This window comes from Staurois parvus, unplaced genomic scaffold (genome assembly GCF_062004578.1).
Source record: "Staurois parvus isolate SC_StPar_1 unplaced genomic scaffold, SC_StPar_1.0 ptg000054l, whole genome shotgun sequence".
Lineage (NCBI taxonomy): Eukaryota > Metazoa > Chordata > Amphibia > Anura > Ranidae > Staurois > Staurois parvus.
In genome coordinates this window covers 1,579,694-1,597,553 of record NW_028317850.1, presented here as the reverse complement: position 1 = coordinate 1,597,553, position 17,860 = coordinate 1,579,694, and the positions used below count along the sequence as shown (strand labels likewise).

Here is a 17,860-nt window from a genome sequence, read left to right as displayed (position 1 = left end):
TGCATCAACGTCATGTGACTTCCTCAGGAGACATTTTATCAGTAGTAGATTTTTGTTCTACTTTTGGGATAAAGGGTTTACATAAGTGAATTAAAGCTGATCATTGAAAACACCCTGTCAGCGTTAAATGGTTTGTCTCAAACCTACTGCAATTTTGTCTGGACAGCTTGGTCTGTTAAAGGGAGTTAAAAAAAATAACAGACTTACTGGCCAGGTCATCAATTGAAAATAAGGGGAAAACAATGAAAAAGGAAAACTAATGCAAACATCACATCTAAGAATTGGTATGCTGCAATATAATATTATTTTTTTTGGTTTTGGGGTTTAATACCACTTTACGAAAAATGTACCAAGCATGATATAGTCTTGTATTAATACATGAATGGTTCCTACATCTCTGAAATGAACTAACTTTAGCTTCACCCCAAAAGACACAGGCACACTCTTTAGGGGAGATTTACTAAAACTTGATCACTCAGTGTCTGTATTGTGCATGGTATCCAATCTGTGTCTAACTTCAACTTGTTCAGTTAAGCTTTGAAAATAAAACCTGGAAGCTAATTGGTTTCAATGCAAAGCTACACTACATTTTGCTCACTCCAGTTTTAGTAAATCTCCCCTTTTGCATCTGAAGGAAAAGAAGCAAAGAGGGAACAATAGAGGACACTTGATGTAGCAGAACACCCCTTTCCCAAACAGATAGTAGATGTAAGGTGGAGAAACTATGTGACTCCCTCTGAGACATCTTTGTATTGGGAAAATCTTCAATGGCTGCACCCATAAGTGTTCCAACTTATTTTAAAACCAAATGTTGATACCAGGGGCAGATTGACCATTTGGAAACTCGGGCACTGCCCGAAGGCCCGGGGTCAGTAGGGGGCACCATGAGATGCCCCTGGTACCTTTTTCATAGGCTTTTTTGAGTTTGGGCAAAGACACAGGGGCCCCATGATCCCCTATTTCCCGGGTGCCCCATGAGTTGTCAGTCCGCCCCTGGTTGATACTATGCTTTTACAATATCCTTTTCTCAACTTCCTGTTGGGGAAGTAGACCTGTGGTCTAGGAAACACGTGGAGGATTTTTCGTCTCCCTTTCTCAGTGACTTTGAATATAATTAGGAGACCATGCGAATAGTATCAAGAAAATATAGAAATAAAACACTGAATGTTCAGGGATATATGTTCATTTTGTACCTGTCAAAATGTGTTGTACTGCACATATGTATCATTTTTTTATTCTTGGAAAGATCTTGAGGAATCACATTTTAGGAAATGCATTTTAACTTATGTTGAAAATTAAATCTCTTTTTTAAAATCATAGTTTGATTTATTCTACCTTTTTCTCCCGCTTCTGTTATGAATTTGTTCTTTGTCCAAATGTCTATATACATGGATCTATAGCATACAGTGTCATACCTTAAAAAAAAATTAAAGGTAATAAACAAAAGCAACCATTTAAAACAAATTTCCATTTTTTCTGCAGTTTTCACAGTGACATCACAACCTCAGACAGCTCCGATGATGAGCATCTACTACAGAGGTCACTCAGACGCAGCACAGTTCACATGTCAGTTCTGAAATTGAAACAACCTAAAACTAATGAGCAAGACATTTCAGAGAATGAATCCACACACCAGCATAGAATACAGACACAGGTCTCAGAATCTAAAAGTAGCACAACTCCAAGAGAAGATGAAGAGGAGTCCAAGCACAAACGCATGGATCCACTGAATCCAACTAAAAGTGCTAGGATTAATAAGAACTATACATCAGACAGCAAGGAGGATTCAGAACACCAGTTCAGAGATCAAGGGAATTTCTCACCCACTGTAAGGATTGGAACTAGTGAACATCAGAGAAAAAGGTACAATACAGGATGTACTACAGATAATGTGAGGCTTTCAGAATGCTCAAATGCATTTAGTAAATTTCAAGAATCTATTTCTAAGAAACAAAGCATTTATTCTAAAGATATAAATAGAAAAATGTCCTAAAGTAGAAGCCTTTCATAGCTGACAGGGTGAGAACTGCTCAGGGTACAGATATAATAATCATTTTCTCATCAATACAATGGTAAAAATAAATTATATTAACAACAATTCTAATAATAAGTATTAGAGGAGAGAGGGAGAGGAGATCCCACAAGGTCACATGACTTTGCATCTCTGTGCTGTAGATAGTGAACAAGTGGATCTTGTTTTTATACCCTTACCCCATTTTACCACTTGTTCAAAAACAGTCCTAGCGTTGGCATTTAGATACAATTTAATGTGTGCCTGTGCATTGTAGCCAATGGTAACCAAAAAATGTTTTCAAGAAATCGATAAGACTGTTATTATCTTTTACAACTATTCTGGTCTGCGCTGAGTGCAAGAGTGAGTGCATCAAACTTAATTTACTGAGATCTACTGTTTACAGGTTGAGAAACAGTTTGAAACAATTTAAGAACCGTACGCAATTATATTATATAATGCCGGAGGGGGAAGGAACAGGTTGGGTGTGGCATACAGTACTTTTACTGTAAAAGTAAAACTGCAAATGACCTTTAATGATAACACCCATTTAACTACTTAAGAAAAACAACACTGTGAACATTTCCTTTAAGCATCATACAGACGATAAGAATATGGGACAAATAATCATCCATTTTTTTTTGTTTTTGAATGCCAGTCTCATATCGAAAATGTAGAGGTTACTAAAGTTACCAAGATCCTCGCACAACAGAACACAATGTCAGAAGTGATGTATTGTAACAAATTATTTAATTTTTTCATGCATGGTCTTGGTCATCCAAATTTTTTTTTGTATGAATACTGTACTGATTGAATGAAAATCGTTCATTCAGGTATCTCACTTAAAACATTTTTGTGTTTGTCCATTCGGTGAACTGTCATGATTGGCTCTGGAAAGCTGTATTATCATCTGATAGCTTCAAAAGCAGTATTTTTAGGCAGATTTTCTGATTGTGTGTACAAGGCATCAGGCTGCATTCATTCCTTTGAATGCACCCAGCCTGCGATTAAATGGACCCTTATTCAAGAGAGGTTTAAAAACCTGGCATGTAAAGGCTGAAGCCACACTGATAACACCTGAAATCATTGGAGCTGATTTGAGAAACATAGTTAAATTTCATAGCTACACATAGGAGTCAGTAAGAGTCAAGTAGATATCTTTCATGGTTTCTTCATGCTGCTATGAGTCATACAGTGAAGGAAATAAGTATTTGATCCCCTGCTGATTTTGAATGTTTGCCCACTCACAAAGAAATGATCAGTCTAAAAATCGAATGGTAGGTGTATTGTAAAACTGAGAGACAGAATAGCCACAAAAAAAAAGTCAAAAGAAATGCATGTCTAACAAATTATGCGCTGATTTGCATGTTCATGAGAGAAATAAGTATGTGTTCCAGCATGACAATGACCCAAAACACACTGCCAAGGCAACAAAGGAGTCGCTCAAGAAGAAGCACATTATGGTCCTGGAGTGGCCTAGCCAGTCTCCAGACCTTAATCTGATTGAAAATCTGGGGAGGGAACTGAAAGTTCGAGTTGCCAAACGTCAGCCATCAAACCTTAATGATTTGGAGAGGATCTGCCAAGAGGAGTGGGCCAAAATCCCTCCTGAGATGTGTACAAACCTGGTGGCCAACTACAGGAAACGTCTGACCTCTGTGATTGCCAGCAAGGGATTTGCCACCAAGTACAAAATCATGTTTTGTGAAGGGGATCAAATACTTATTTCCCTCATGAACATACAAATCAGTGCATAATTTGTTAGACATGCATTTCTTTTGAATTTTTTTGTTGCTATTCTGTCTCTACAATACACCTACCATTCAATTTTTAGACTGATCATTTCTTTGTGAGTGGGCAAACATTCAAAATCAGCAGGGGATCAAATACTTATTTCCTTCACTGTACATAGACTTTTGCATGACGGAAAAATTTTTTAATTTTGTTTTGGTTTCATTTGTTGGGTAAATCATTTTGTTACTTCATATTCGTTATGTTAGAATGATTCATTTTTGGAATGATTCGCTATTTCGGGAGAGCATATATTCGTTGTTCTGAATTGATTCATATTTTAGGAAGTTCTGTCATTCTTCTGTTATTTTGGAAGATTGGCTATATTCGTTTTATCGCGTTAATTCAGTATTTCTGGAGATTTGTATATAGGGAAAATAGTTGGAATTATTTTATTCAGATGCATTAGAATTAAGTTTATAATGTAAAGCACTGAGCAAATTGTTGGCGCTATATAAATTCTGTATAATAATAATAATAGGCCCAAATTGTTCAAACCAATAATTGCATTAAACTGTGGAACTGACTAATGACAATCACAAATTTACTTTCTTGCACAAGCAGTGCAACCAATGAGGCAGCACTACCAGAATGCATCACTCCTGTACAATATATAATCCCAATCATTTCCTCATTCTCATCTGATGCTTTTAAACGAATGTTCTCTCAACCCCAATACAAAAATAATCATAGATTTTTTTATTGTTTTTTTTTTTATTTTTTGCTTGTTTGTTTGTTTTTTGTTAAAGCAGAACTTTGGGGATTTTTTTTCCCATGCTATGAGGCTGTGTCCTGGTCAGAACCAGTGCTGGAAAGTAGGCACCATGCTATGGGAAACAAGTGTAAAAAGTGACTAGAAGCATAAACTACAATAAAGGCAATGCTGTGAAATGTAATGTTGGGAATGTAAGTTATTAATGAAGAACATACATTTAAAAAAAGAATGTGGGTTTAACCACGTACAGCCCACCCTATAGCAGATTTACTGCTACAGGATGGAGCTTCTGTGCAAAATCATCACGTATATAAACGTAATCTTGCACTTCCATCGTAGGGGGAATGCGTGTGCTTCTAGAGCGCTGCTTCTGCTGTGATTGGACACAGCAAAAACTGATCAACAGGTGCTGGCCAATGGATGAGTGCTGGTACCCATTGATCATCGAGGAGAGTGATAGGACACAGCTCTGTCTATGTAGAAAAGACAGAGCTGTGTCCTGTCAGTAGCGATCTGCTAGATTTTCTTTCCCTGCAAAGCAGGGAAAATAATGTAGCAGATTTCCTAGTAAAAACAACTTACTGTGTACACAAAACACATAGCTAGGCACACAGTTAACCCTATGATCACCCTAGATGTTTAACCACTTCCCAGCCAGTATCAATAATACAGTGACAGTGTATATTTCTAGCACTGATCACTGTATTAGTGTCACTGGTTCCTACAAAGCGTCAGTTAGTGTCAGACTGTCTGATGCAATATCGCAGCCCAGCTATTACTAGTATTAGAAAAAAAAAATTCCAGTATATATGCCATAGTTTGTAGATGCTATAACTTTTGCGCAAACCAATCAACATATGCTTATTGGGATTTTTTTACAAAAATATGTATCAGAATACATTTTGTCCTAAATTTCTGAAGAAATTAGATTTAGAAAAAACATTTTTATTGGATATGTTTTATAGCAGAAAGTAAACAAATATATATTTTCTTTTTCATTTATAGCGCAAAAAATAAAACAATCCAGTGATGATCAAATACCTTCAAAAGAAAGCTCTATTTGTAGGAAAAAATTATATAAAATAAATTTATCTACAGTGTTGCATGACTGTGCACTTGTCAGTTATGCCACACCGTATAGCAAAAAATGTCCTGGTCATGAAGGGGTGGTAAATCTTCCAAAGTTACATCACTTTAATTTAAACACAACAAAAATAGCTCAAAATCTTTGCTCGCTGTAAATTCTGTATACTGCTTCTTTAATAATCATTCTTACAGATCCACTTAAACTATACATAGCTGCAAATATCAACACACACTAATATTTGTGTATATGCTGTGTACATAAGCATCTTCATTGTGTATGATAAAGTACGGTAAATGTATAGTAGTTTACAATGTACTCCTTACTGTCACAGAAAAATTTTAGAGATAATGTTGACTAAGTTATAATTTTAAAGCACACAAGGACAACTTTCAAAGTAAAACAAAGGGAATTCAATTTGAGATTTACTATCACTGACGGCTATAAATTCAGAGAACACTCAGATCATAAATCATCTCACAGTTTCTGAATTGTCTTTCAGTTTTTACAGGTGTGGCATGAATTCTCTCTCATATCACATTACTAAATGCCAAGGTGTGATTAGATTATACCACCAATATAGATATAGGGTACAATAAAAAAGACTGGAGAAAAGAAAATGTTTTTATTACCTAGAACTGATTGTGCTTTGAAAACTGCAACCTACAACATTTAGACTGCACCCGTGTTGCTGCACAGACAGTATGATAAGTAGAATTAATTTTCTGAGGAGTGTGTTTTGCTATGAAATGTACACTCCAGCATCCATATGTATGTCATCTAAATGGTGGTACACCAAACAATTTGCATATCTCTAATGATTATGGGTCTGTCCAGTGCTCACAGAAAATTCAAAGTTTTATTGAGTTTTCAAAGTAAAGTTACAGAATAAACAGGTGCAACTAATTTATAGATAACAACAAGAATGTCTCCTGCACAACAGTGTGGTAGTCCAGTATTGGAGGGGAATTCCCATCACTAGGATATTGCTTCAGACTTGCTGCCCTCTAGAACGGGGGGTGTCCTGAAGCCACTACAAATGTTCCTTTGAAACGTATCAACCATTTTGGAACCCAGTGAGGTTCCATCCCCCCCCCCCCCCGTATTTTGGATCATGCTGAGTCTGTGACTGCTGGGCTATGGATTTTTATTAAAAATCATTGGGATGATGCCTTAGGCTGATGCACCCTGTTCTTTTTATTTCTTGTAGCAAATAATTTATAAACAGGGCATCATAAAGGACAATGTTCAAATCTAATAGAGGCCTCATTAGGTCACATTATGAATAAAGGATTCTAGCCTAATGAAGTTAGAATGAGTTGCATGCTTAGGGGGGGAAAGGGTAGTAAAGAGGAAGAGGGGGAGAAAAGAGTAAAGAGAAAAGCCTAAGGGAAAGAGAGAAACTCTTTACGACCCCTAGAGGTTCTTTTTTGTGGGCTGTCCAGAAATGATAAAATAAAGGCCCTTCGGATCTAGAGCACCTACAGCACATCAGACTAGAGTCCTGGGAAATTATGTAGAGTTTCAATGGGGTGCAGTACCAATGAGAAAGGAGCTGTGTAACCAAACTCATGGAGTATGGTAGTGATCGAGGCTTTATGTGTAAGGAGGAAGATTTTATCCTATTGTGTGTTGGTAAAGTGAGTAGCGTGTTCTTCCTCCCAAATGTAGGAAAAGGGGGGTCTGGTGGGGTGGTTGATGTGAAGCCATTTAGAAAATTAAGAGTATACTGTACCTCAGGATGCCGATATAGTAGGGCCAATATGCTCCAAAGAAGTAGATCTATCCAATGTTGTTAGTGATTTTACATCTTATGATGGAACAAAAGTGTGTCAACTGCATACTGATATTATTAATGGGCAGTGTAAAAAAACACTTAAATTAACTTAATCACTTAAGTGATAGAGCACACTGTTCTGCGTGTGCATGCACAAACATGTCTGCTGTGGCATAGGAATCGTGTGTAGGGTGAGTGAATCTGTCTGGGTCAGTTCACCAACAGTTTCACAGATTTTGCTTGACGTTTGTGAACTTTGCAATAAACTTCATTGAAGTCTATAGGGGGCAAGTCATGTTATTCACTCCTGGCCTTTTTTAGGGCTAATAGGCAAACTATTATGAAACACAAGGCATGGGAAGGCAGACACTACCAAGGAGGAACACATACCAAAGCCAGAAAAAAAAGCTTATGCTTGTCAACTCTGCATAACAACAACACATATGGACAATACAGCAGTTGTGAGCCAACACTTTTATAGTGTTGGGGTTGAGTTATCCATTCATTCAGGTAATTGGTTTTTGTGACTCAGTAGGCCAGGGACAAAAATTTACAATTCCTAAACTCAACAAAACACAGAGATTCACCACAAATTCATGGTAGCAGTGAACCCAAATCTCATCCCTAATAATAAATACCAAAAATAAGAAAGCCTTTAAAAAAAATGTCTATATGTGCATTAAACACCATATACTGTATATAATAAATACATGTTTTATAAAAGTTATTCAGCTGTTAACTTCCCATCAACCATAGTCATATAAATCTGTGCAGTTCACTATCCACAGTGTCACCACCTTATGAAATACAGCTCACCATATAATAGTGACCCCCAGGGTCATTATACCGGCAGGTCAAAATGTGATTAAATATGTACACTGCGGTACTCAGAGATTGTGGCTCCTCATTCACTCTAGATTTGCAAGCAGGCCCTAAAAAATATTTTCAAAAAGACAGATAATACTCACAAGGGTAAGAGCTGCGAAGTCCAGACGTCATGCTGCCGAGTCCCATGTGGGTTGGTGGCCATCTTTTATACTTCTCATGGTCAGTTGTTTTGTTCTTATAATGTCTTATTTTTTGGATCAATAAATCATTCTTTTAAACGGTACTACACTATCTTGGCATCCTTTCTTGGGACTCGTGTTGAGTCCACCACCCACAGAGCCACCAGGGAAGGTAACTGAGAGGTGCTTTATCGGATGATCCAAAGGGAACCTCAGATGGACAGAGGTGCCCGGAGGGAAGCCCAGAGATGCTAGAAAAGTTCTTAAGAGGATTCCTTTTGAGACCTTGAGATGTGATTAGTCTTCTTAATGCATATTGGAATTATGCATCTGGTGAGTGTATAATTCGAATATTTAATCACCAGAAGACACATGAAGGATCACTATTCATTATATAGACTTTGGCACTTTATTCCGGCACTTACCAGTCACCTATTTATTACTGTTGTTTATTTATTTGATATCATTCACTCAATGGTTTTATGTTCATATTTATCTTCCAGTACATATTTTGACATCATTTGAGTTTAAGCGCTGCACCTTTTGTGTTATAATACTCACAAATAGTTTAAAATATATTAAATGAATAAAACAAAAGAGAACTTACATCTTCACAGTGCAACACAGCAATCCAAAAATACTCTGCTCTTAGGCTGAAAGGAAGTTTGATTTTGGCAGATACAGAGTTTCAAACGTGATTATGTCACCTGGTCCGACCCTACATGTTTCATCATCAAAACTTCCTCAGGGGATTATGAGTAGTTTACACCATCACATTCTTACTATATCTCACCAGAACATGACCGCAGGTGGAATCATGCAATATTATGCCTTAAACAGACCTCCCTCCTCTACTGCTTCGGCATCCTCTTTTTTCTAATTGTGAAATCAACCTGATAAGGTTACCTCCTCACCAGGTTTTTTTTCCCTATCGATACTGATAAATGTTAACTTTTGGATCACAATTATGATATGTTTTATAGTGTAACCTTACATAATATGTTTTCTATATTTTTTTATTATACAAATGTTTTTTGTATTATTATTACTAGGGGTCTTATTGTTCTATGAATACAACATTGATATTGGCAAGGATATTGTATAACATAGGCTACATGCATAGCCATACATGAAATAACATGTCTAATTTCATACCCACAACCATTAAAATATGGGTATTGAGCTTGTTTGAAGAGAGAAGTACATAATTGACTTGCTGTACACTTTCCTCACCAAAAATAACCTTTTCCATTGAAAAACTGATAATTCTGGGCAAAGTGTGGAAAAGTGTGTGCCATAGGATGAGGCTTTTCTTTATATTATAATTCACAGGGTAAGTGAGCGCTTCAGGTAAAATGATAAATGAATAGAATTCGAAAGCAGCAGCTGAACACCAAAAAAGGTACCATATAAACCTCCAAAATGATCAAAATAAAGCAGGGTGCAGCGCTAAAATGTTGTGTTTAAAACATATAAACATCTTTATGCCAAAAACCAATAGAACAGCATAATAAAACAATTTTAAAGTGCAAATAAAAATGTCACCTATTGGTGACTATAGGTGATTGGACACTAAACCAAAATACAGTCTATGGCGTGATCAGGAAAGATCCCAAATGATCTTCAAGAAATCCAATAGCTGGATCCGTGGATGAGGTGATAGATATGTAAGGATTGCGCACTCACCAGATACGCAATCCCAATGCGCATTTAAAGCAGATACTCTCAGGACATCAAGGATCCTTATATGGGTCTGGTCAGATCTGGTCAAATGCCCCTCGCCACTTCATAGTGTTGCCATGTGTGGAAATGGCCGCTCTGCAGATGTGAATGGCTCCCACCGGAGCTTGATAAAATGTGCTCCTGGTAGTTCTGTGTCAGCTCCAAGGACAAAGTCCCTCTGCTACCCTTCCAGGACAAAGTCTCTCTGCTACCTTTCCAGCACAGGCTGCCCTCCTCACTCCTCTCCAGTCCGGGTGCACAGATTGCACGATCCCAGTTACACAGTAACAATAGGAGAGTTCACAGATCCCAACTCAGAGTGAAAGAAGTTCAAACCTCCTTTCACTCTGTGCACCCGGACTGGAGAGGAGTGAGGAGGGCAGCCTGTGCTGGAAAGGTAGCAGAGAGACTTTGTCCTGGAAGGGTAGCAGAGGGACTTTGTCCTTGGAGCTGACACAGAACTACCAGGAGCACATTTTATCAAGCTCCGGTGGGAGCCATTCACATCTGCAGAGCGGCCATTTCCACACGTGGCAACACTATGAAATGGCGAGGGGCATTTGACCAGATCTGACCAGACCCATATAAGGATCCTTGATGTCCTGAGAGTATCTGCTTTAAATGCGCATTGGGATTGCGTATCTGGTGAGTGCGCAATCCTTACATATCTATCACCTCATCCACGGATCCAGCTATTGGATTTCTTGAAGATCATTTGGGATCTTTCCTGATCACGCCATAGACTGTATTTTGGTTTAGTGTCCAATCACCTATAGTCACCAATAGGTGACATTTTTATTTGCACTTTAAAATTGTTTTATTATGCTGTTCTATTGGTTTTTGGCATAAAGATGTTTATATGTTTTAAACACAACATTTTAGCGCTGCACCCTGCTTTATTTTCTGTTGTCACTGCTTTATTTGGGAAATGGGGCACTCAGTCCTAATTTATAAATCTGGGGAAAGCCGTGGATTGAATTTCAGATCAGGAAAAATTCAGGAAAGTGAATGTTTCTGGATTACAGATTGACACAACTCCTGAACTATAGGCCCATGTGCATCTATGGATAAAAACAATCCCAGTCATGCTTACACACATAATTATTTAGAGACAAACAGATAGAAAAAGAAACCGGGAGAGTGAAACTAGGACAAATATTTGCTAGCTTAGCACTGCTCATTTCAAAGTGAAAGAAATCTTTCGTTTTTGTGTTTTTTGACTGCTGCTGATCTGAATAATTCAGGAAGAATGTGATTAAAGTTAAGTCAGTTCTGTCTGCAGTATAACCTGAAGTATGCTAATTCTACAACTGGAACTATAAGCAAATTTCCATCTTTATACGTGATGGTAAATTAAATTTTTAATGTGTTCAACAAAAAAAGGCCTTACAGGGTTAGTACTCAGCATTTCAAAATACTATATAGAAAAGATACAAGGGATGTTATTATGTGCTACATTGTGCATGGAAAATAAAAAAATAACATTTTGATTGCATATGATTGGATTATAGAAAGTCAGCAGAGCTTCAGCTCATTCACTAATCTCTAGGGCAAATTCCCCTGAAAAATAAACACCCATTTGCCTTTGGTAAATCAACTAGAATTCTTCACTGCAAATCCTTGTGACTGGGTGACAATGCAGACAATGCAGAATCTAACATGGTAGACAGGGACAGAGCATTGTTACCCCATTGCCTGAACAATTACCTTCTTGGCAGTATCACAGATACAATTCGTTTTAAAGCTGAAGATTAAAAAAATATGAAAAATTACTTTTGAAAGTAATTTAACATGTTTAAGATTATGTGAAGTTTTATTGATTGGGTTTGTACATACAATTGCAGCAACTGCCTGCCTTTCCCAAAAATATGTCCCATATAGAAGTCTTCTCAGAGCACAACAAACCAATTTCTGAGCATGAAAAAAGGTTGATGGTACATTGTTCTCTACACTTTGATGACATTAAATTAGATGGAAATGTTAAACCATTCCACAGTAATGAGAAGCCTTTTGAGTTCCCAAGTTTGCATTCTTGAAATGGCCCTTAAGGGGGTTCCAATTATCCTGTTTCTAAAGTAGAAGCTATATAACATCGAACTTTTAAATGCTGATGCCCCCACTGCCTTCATCTTGTTGCAGACAGTTAAGAACAATACATACATAAATACATTTCTTTCCTCATTTTTGTATGTGATTGCATGACCTTAAATTCCTAGCCCCTCTGTGCAACATGCTAGGCCGACAATGTAGGGGAATTCCCCAGAGCAGCGACATCACCCACCGGCATCCACTGCTTTAGAAGTCTTCTCCCGCCAGCTATGCCTTGCATAGAGATGCTGAGGCTTTGTGGTCGTGGGATCACATAGGAAAACAAAGAAAAACATGTACTTACATAGGATTTTAGCTTAATTGCATACAGCTCAATTGGGGGCAGTAGGGTGTGGCAGCATTTAAAAGGCAAATGTTATATAGTGATGGAATAGAGCCAGAAACTATGGCTGTGTAATCATACCACTATAATTTTGTTTTTTGAAACACCCAGAATATAACATTTTATGTGAGACACGTACAAAAAATACTGAAGAGGGAGGTGTTTGTCTTGTTGGGTCAGGTTAAACACTGCCATCTCTTACTAGCAAAGAGGAAAACAAAGGGCTGGAATGCTTACCATAGACTGACAATTTTTTTCTTCTTGAAATGTAGTCCAGCCAAAACTTCTCTGCTCAGTTTTGGATGGCATGACTAAGAATTTGAACCCTTCTTGTGTTTCTACCTCTTTATGGGGATCTTTTCAAGATATGTGTCCTCACATTTGCTGTCACAATGAACTTTTAGCAAATAATGCCCATAATATCTAACTGAAAAAATAGCAAAGACCTTTTCAAGGCGGTGGGAGGCTTTCCCCAGGATCACATAATTTTTTATGTCCCAGGCTCACTAAATTTTGTGTTTCAATTAGTCATTTTCTAGAAAGACTGAAAGTACAGTATTTTCTGGCATATAAGACTACTTTTTATACTTAAAAATATACCCTAAAAATTGGGGGTCGTCTTATACGCGGGGTATAAAATGTGAACCTTGAGTTTGTTTGGGTCAAGCTGGCTGGATGTGTGGTAATACTGTACATACATTATACTGTGCTGAGCCAAGCTAGCTCAAAACAAATGTCCCTATGACAGATTAATCTGTCAGCCCGCTGGATGTGCGGTATATACAGTATACTGCGCTGAGCCAAGCAGTTTCAAAACGTACCGGTACGTCCCTACTGTAATCAGCCCACTGGATGCAAGTATGTACGGTAGCTGCGGCTACATACAGTATACACTGGGCCAATCACGGCGAGTGATGTATTCTACTAATGAATACAAAGCCTGCTCGGATTGGCTGAGTCAGAGAGGTGGGCTGATGATGTCACAACCTCAGCCAATCCGAGCAGGCTTTGTATTCATTAGTAGAATACATCGCTCGCTGTGATTGGCCCAGTGTATACTGTATGTAACCGCAGCTACCGTACATACACGCATCCAGCGGACAGCGGATTACCGTAGGGACATACCGGTACGTTTTGAAACAGCTTGGCTCAGTATACTGTATATACCGCACATCCAGCGGGCTGACAGATTAATCAGTCATAGGGACATTTGTTTTGAGCCAGCTTGGCTCAGCGCGGTATACTGTATGTACATTACTGCACATCCAGCGGGCTGTATATATACTGTATACTGTATGTACCGCACATCCAGCGGTAACCATCTGATTTGGAATTTGATCCATATGATGACTGTCTTACAAATGTATCACAAGATGTCATTCATGAACTTATGATGTCAGAGGATGAACATGAGGATTTTGAAGGATTTTAAGTATCGGCAAGTCATAACCATTTCAATTAAAAAATCTGATGTTTTTAAATGGTGTTGCCTCAGAACGGGGGTAGTCTTATACGGCGAGTATAGCCCAAAACCTATGTTTTAACTTGAAAATTAGGGGGTCGCCTTATACACCGGAAAATACGGGTATTTAAAATTGCAAATTTGTTTTTGGCTAACACTAAAATACCAAAACTGTATAAGTTATCTGTATGTAACTTGTGTCCTAATTCAGTTGGGTGTTCACAACTCTCACATCAAGCATGGCCACTGTAATGTTCATACTATACCTCAGGTTTTCACAAACCTGTTTGCTCTATGTACTGTTATGCCTGATGCACACCAGGCTCTTCTGAGCACCTTTCTCCTGCCAAGAAAAAAATAGCATCAAAATGTGCAAATTATAAACATTCCATTGGGCAGAATATGAATCTCTAGGCTCGTTTAGTACTTGACTCTTGGGTGCATTGGACTTTTTTCTGCCCAAATGTTCCTTTCCTGAAAACAATTTTGGTGCATTCAGATTTCTGCCCGTACCCATCCTTGCTACAGTAAACACCTGTAAACCCCTATGTGTGCTTAAGCTAACACAGAGGGGCATTTAATGGAAGAAAAAAAAGTCAAATACCTGTAAATTGGATGTTTGATAGCTGAAGTGTGTGCATAAGCCCGTATTATTTGAAGTGTATCTGAACACAAGAACAATAATGTCACATATTGCAAGTTGCCAGTCTTTAGATGCGGTGACAGTACTTTCAGTCGTCTGCAAAAAGAATTTAAATCCAATAATTCTGTCCATACAGCTCTTTATTATAGTGATATGAAAGACTTTTTTTTTTTAAATAACAAACACATCATACTTACCCGTCTCTGCAGTGATTTTGCACAGAGCAGCCCAGATCCTCCTCTTCTCTGGTCCCCCGCCGGCACTCATGGCCCTTCCATCCTGTTGGGTGCCCCCACAGCAATCAGCTTGCTGTGGGGGCACCTGCTGCTCTGTGTGTCCATTCACACATGAAGTCGCAGCTTGGCCCTGCCCCCTCTTTCTTCTCATTGGCTCACTGACTGTGATTGACATAAATATTGTTAAGATGTAACCCAACTGTAAAATAATATTAAATAATCAAAATCTGATATATATGCTAAACTTATTGTGACAAATGGCTCCCGCTGCTGTCTCAGCTAATGAGGAGAGGGAGTCCCAGGATAGCCGAGACTCCAGTGCACATTGCTGGATCAAGAGGGGGCTTAGGTGAGTATTGGGGGGGCTGAGGGAGCTGCTGCACAGATAAGGTTTTTTACCTTCATGCATAGAATGTATGAAGGTAAAAAACCTTGAGCCTTTACAACCACTTTAAAGTGTTTAGCTAGGTCTGGTCCAAACATAGTCCACACCAAGTCCAGTAGAACCCTTGGGCAGCTGTCACATCCCATGGCCCAGTCAGCTGTGGGTATTCCCCACCCCATAGCTATATGTACACAAAGGGTTGGGGATGCTCATACATCATTGACCTAAATGGCAGAACCTGTGGGAAGCTGCCACTACAACATGAAGCATGTAGTGTTCTGTAGTTCACAAAAAAAAACTGGAAGGTATGATAACATTGTCTGGGATATCAGTCCATACTTGCAGAAAATGTAGTTAGCCTGAAATAAAAAGAGAACTAATACAGCCACCAAAATGCTTAATAAAGTCTGGTTAACTGCAATATATTATATTTTTCTTCTTTGGTTTAGCTATACTTGAAACTAGGCACTTGTACTGCCTAAGTATGACCTTCAGCACACTCTTCTCTGATCTGTGCTGTTTTCTGATGTTTCTTGGTGCAAAAAGGGAACAACTGCTGATCAATGTCAAAGGTGTTTTAGATTATTGTAAAAGCTATAATAAGGTACAGAATACTTCAGTTGCTAACTAACTACTATGCACCTTCCTGTGTCTTTTTTCCAACTCAAGCCTTATCTGAAATGTACAGTATACACCATATACTGTAGATATTTGTGAGTTGAATGCACAATTATCAATATGATGCATTAGTGAAGCTAATATTAGAGGCTGAAATTTATATCCAAATAGTGAGTGCCTGAATTGCCATCATTTATATTAAATCAAATATGAATTTCAACAAGCAACCCATAAAGATGTTTATCCTCCAACCCACAGCTGCTGTCTTTCAATAATTCTTGTTGATATCTAATACATCCACAGGAAGCTCTGAAACTGGGGTCAATATTAGTCTAAATTCTCTTCAGCATGCTGCAGACCACAGAGTACAGTTAAAAGACTGATGTTTGTCACACTTGTGATCAGGGGCGGACTGAATACTCATGGGGCCCCCGGGCAATAGGGGATCATGGGGCCCCTGTGTCCTTGCCCAAACTAAAAAAAGCCTATGAAAAAGGTACCAGAGGCATCTTATGGGGGCCCCCTACTGACCCCGGGCCCTCGGGCAGTGCCCAAGTTTCCAAATGGTCAGTCCGCCCCTGCTTGTGATGCATTCCGTGTAATAATATTTGGAAGTAGAATCATTTGGTAATTAACTTGTGTATGGGCAGTTCTTAGAACTTTCAACATAATATGGGGAGTTCATAAAGAGTGTATAAGACAAAAGTTCAGTTACCTGTTGGGAACAGATACATAAATTGGGGGCAAGCACTGCATGCAGAAGGGCAATGAGATATGAGTATCCATACAGACATTCCTCGGTGCCGTTGAGCTCCCTCCTCACCTCTTCTGCTGCCACATAGGAGCCGAGGAGGTTTGTAGGTAGGTAGATGAATCCTGATGGGGATTCATAGACACTTGTGCCCCATTAGGTCTGCTCCCCTTATATTTGACAGCAGGCAGTGGGTGGATCTACAGCCAATAGACAGCCTGCTATTGGCTATGGAATCTACCCAGTGCTTGCTGTCAGTCACAAGGATAGAGTGTACCTTATGGAGAACTAGTGCATCTCAATCCCCATCAGGCTCCGCCCACTGTCAGGGTCACTGGTTGCTAGAAGCTTGCCGGCTGTGAAGTCCACAGCGTCCTTGATAACTATTGAAAGTTTGAAAGAGGACAGGGGCAGCAAACATGCCTCCCTGATACAGAAAGTACAAAGACAGGCACTCTGCCTGTCTCTATAGGGCAACTTGGAATTGGTCTTAATTACCTACAGTTTAATTACTTAACACCATTTTGTAAAAGCGGTGCTATTAAGAACTACCTGAATTTGTTGCATGTTTTGGTAAAGCTACTGAAACCGGCGGAGATTTTTAACCTGACATAGGCCATTTTAAAGGGTCCATACTTCCAGAAAAGGTGTTAGATGTCCTTGATTAATTTATGGTGCTTATATAGTGCCATCAATTTATGCAGCGCTTTACATATATATTGTACATTCACATCAGTCCCTAACCCTCAAGGGGTGTACAATCTAAGGTCCCTAACTCACATTCATACATACACATACTAGGGCCAATTTAGACAGGAGCCAATTAACCTACCAGCATGTCTTTGGAGTGTGGGAGGAAACCAGAGTGCCTGGAGGAAGCCCACGCAGGCACAGGGAGAACATGCAAATTCCAGGCAGGTGGTGTCGTGGTTGGGATTTGAACCGGCAACCCTAGCACTGCCAGGCAGATGTGCTAACCACCTAGCCACTGTGTCGCCCCATTATAGAATTCCTTTGAATATGTTTTTATATATAGCAAATCATTTCCTTTGTCACCGATTTTTATTGACCTCATATAAATCTGGCATAGCAGCACGTTATAACACCAGGAAAAATTGCCATGGCAGAATGAAAGAAAGTCAATGTAAAGGGTTATTTTGTTACTTGAGTAGAACTTTAAAATAAGTGTTTTCATGTTTGTTTTTTAGCCTCCATAAAGCTGAAGTG

General features: G+C 38.8%; 1 protein-coding gene across 1 annotated transcript in view; it reads left to right on the top strand.

Moving 5' to 3' along the window:
- The window catches only part of LOC149470032 (uncharacterized), a 179,472-nt gene that overhangs the window by 94,086 nt on the left and 67,526 nt on the right, over positions 1–17,860 (top strand). Inside the window, exon 8 of the mRNA XM_089667711.1 lies at positions 1,483–1,863. Coding sequence (XP_089523837.1) covers positions 1,483–1,863 — 381 coding nt within the window. The remainder of the gene's footprint in view (positions 1–1,482; positions 1,864–17,860) is intronic.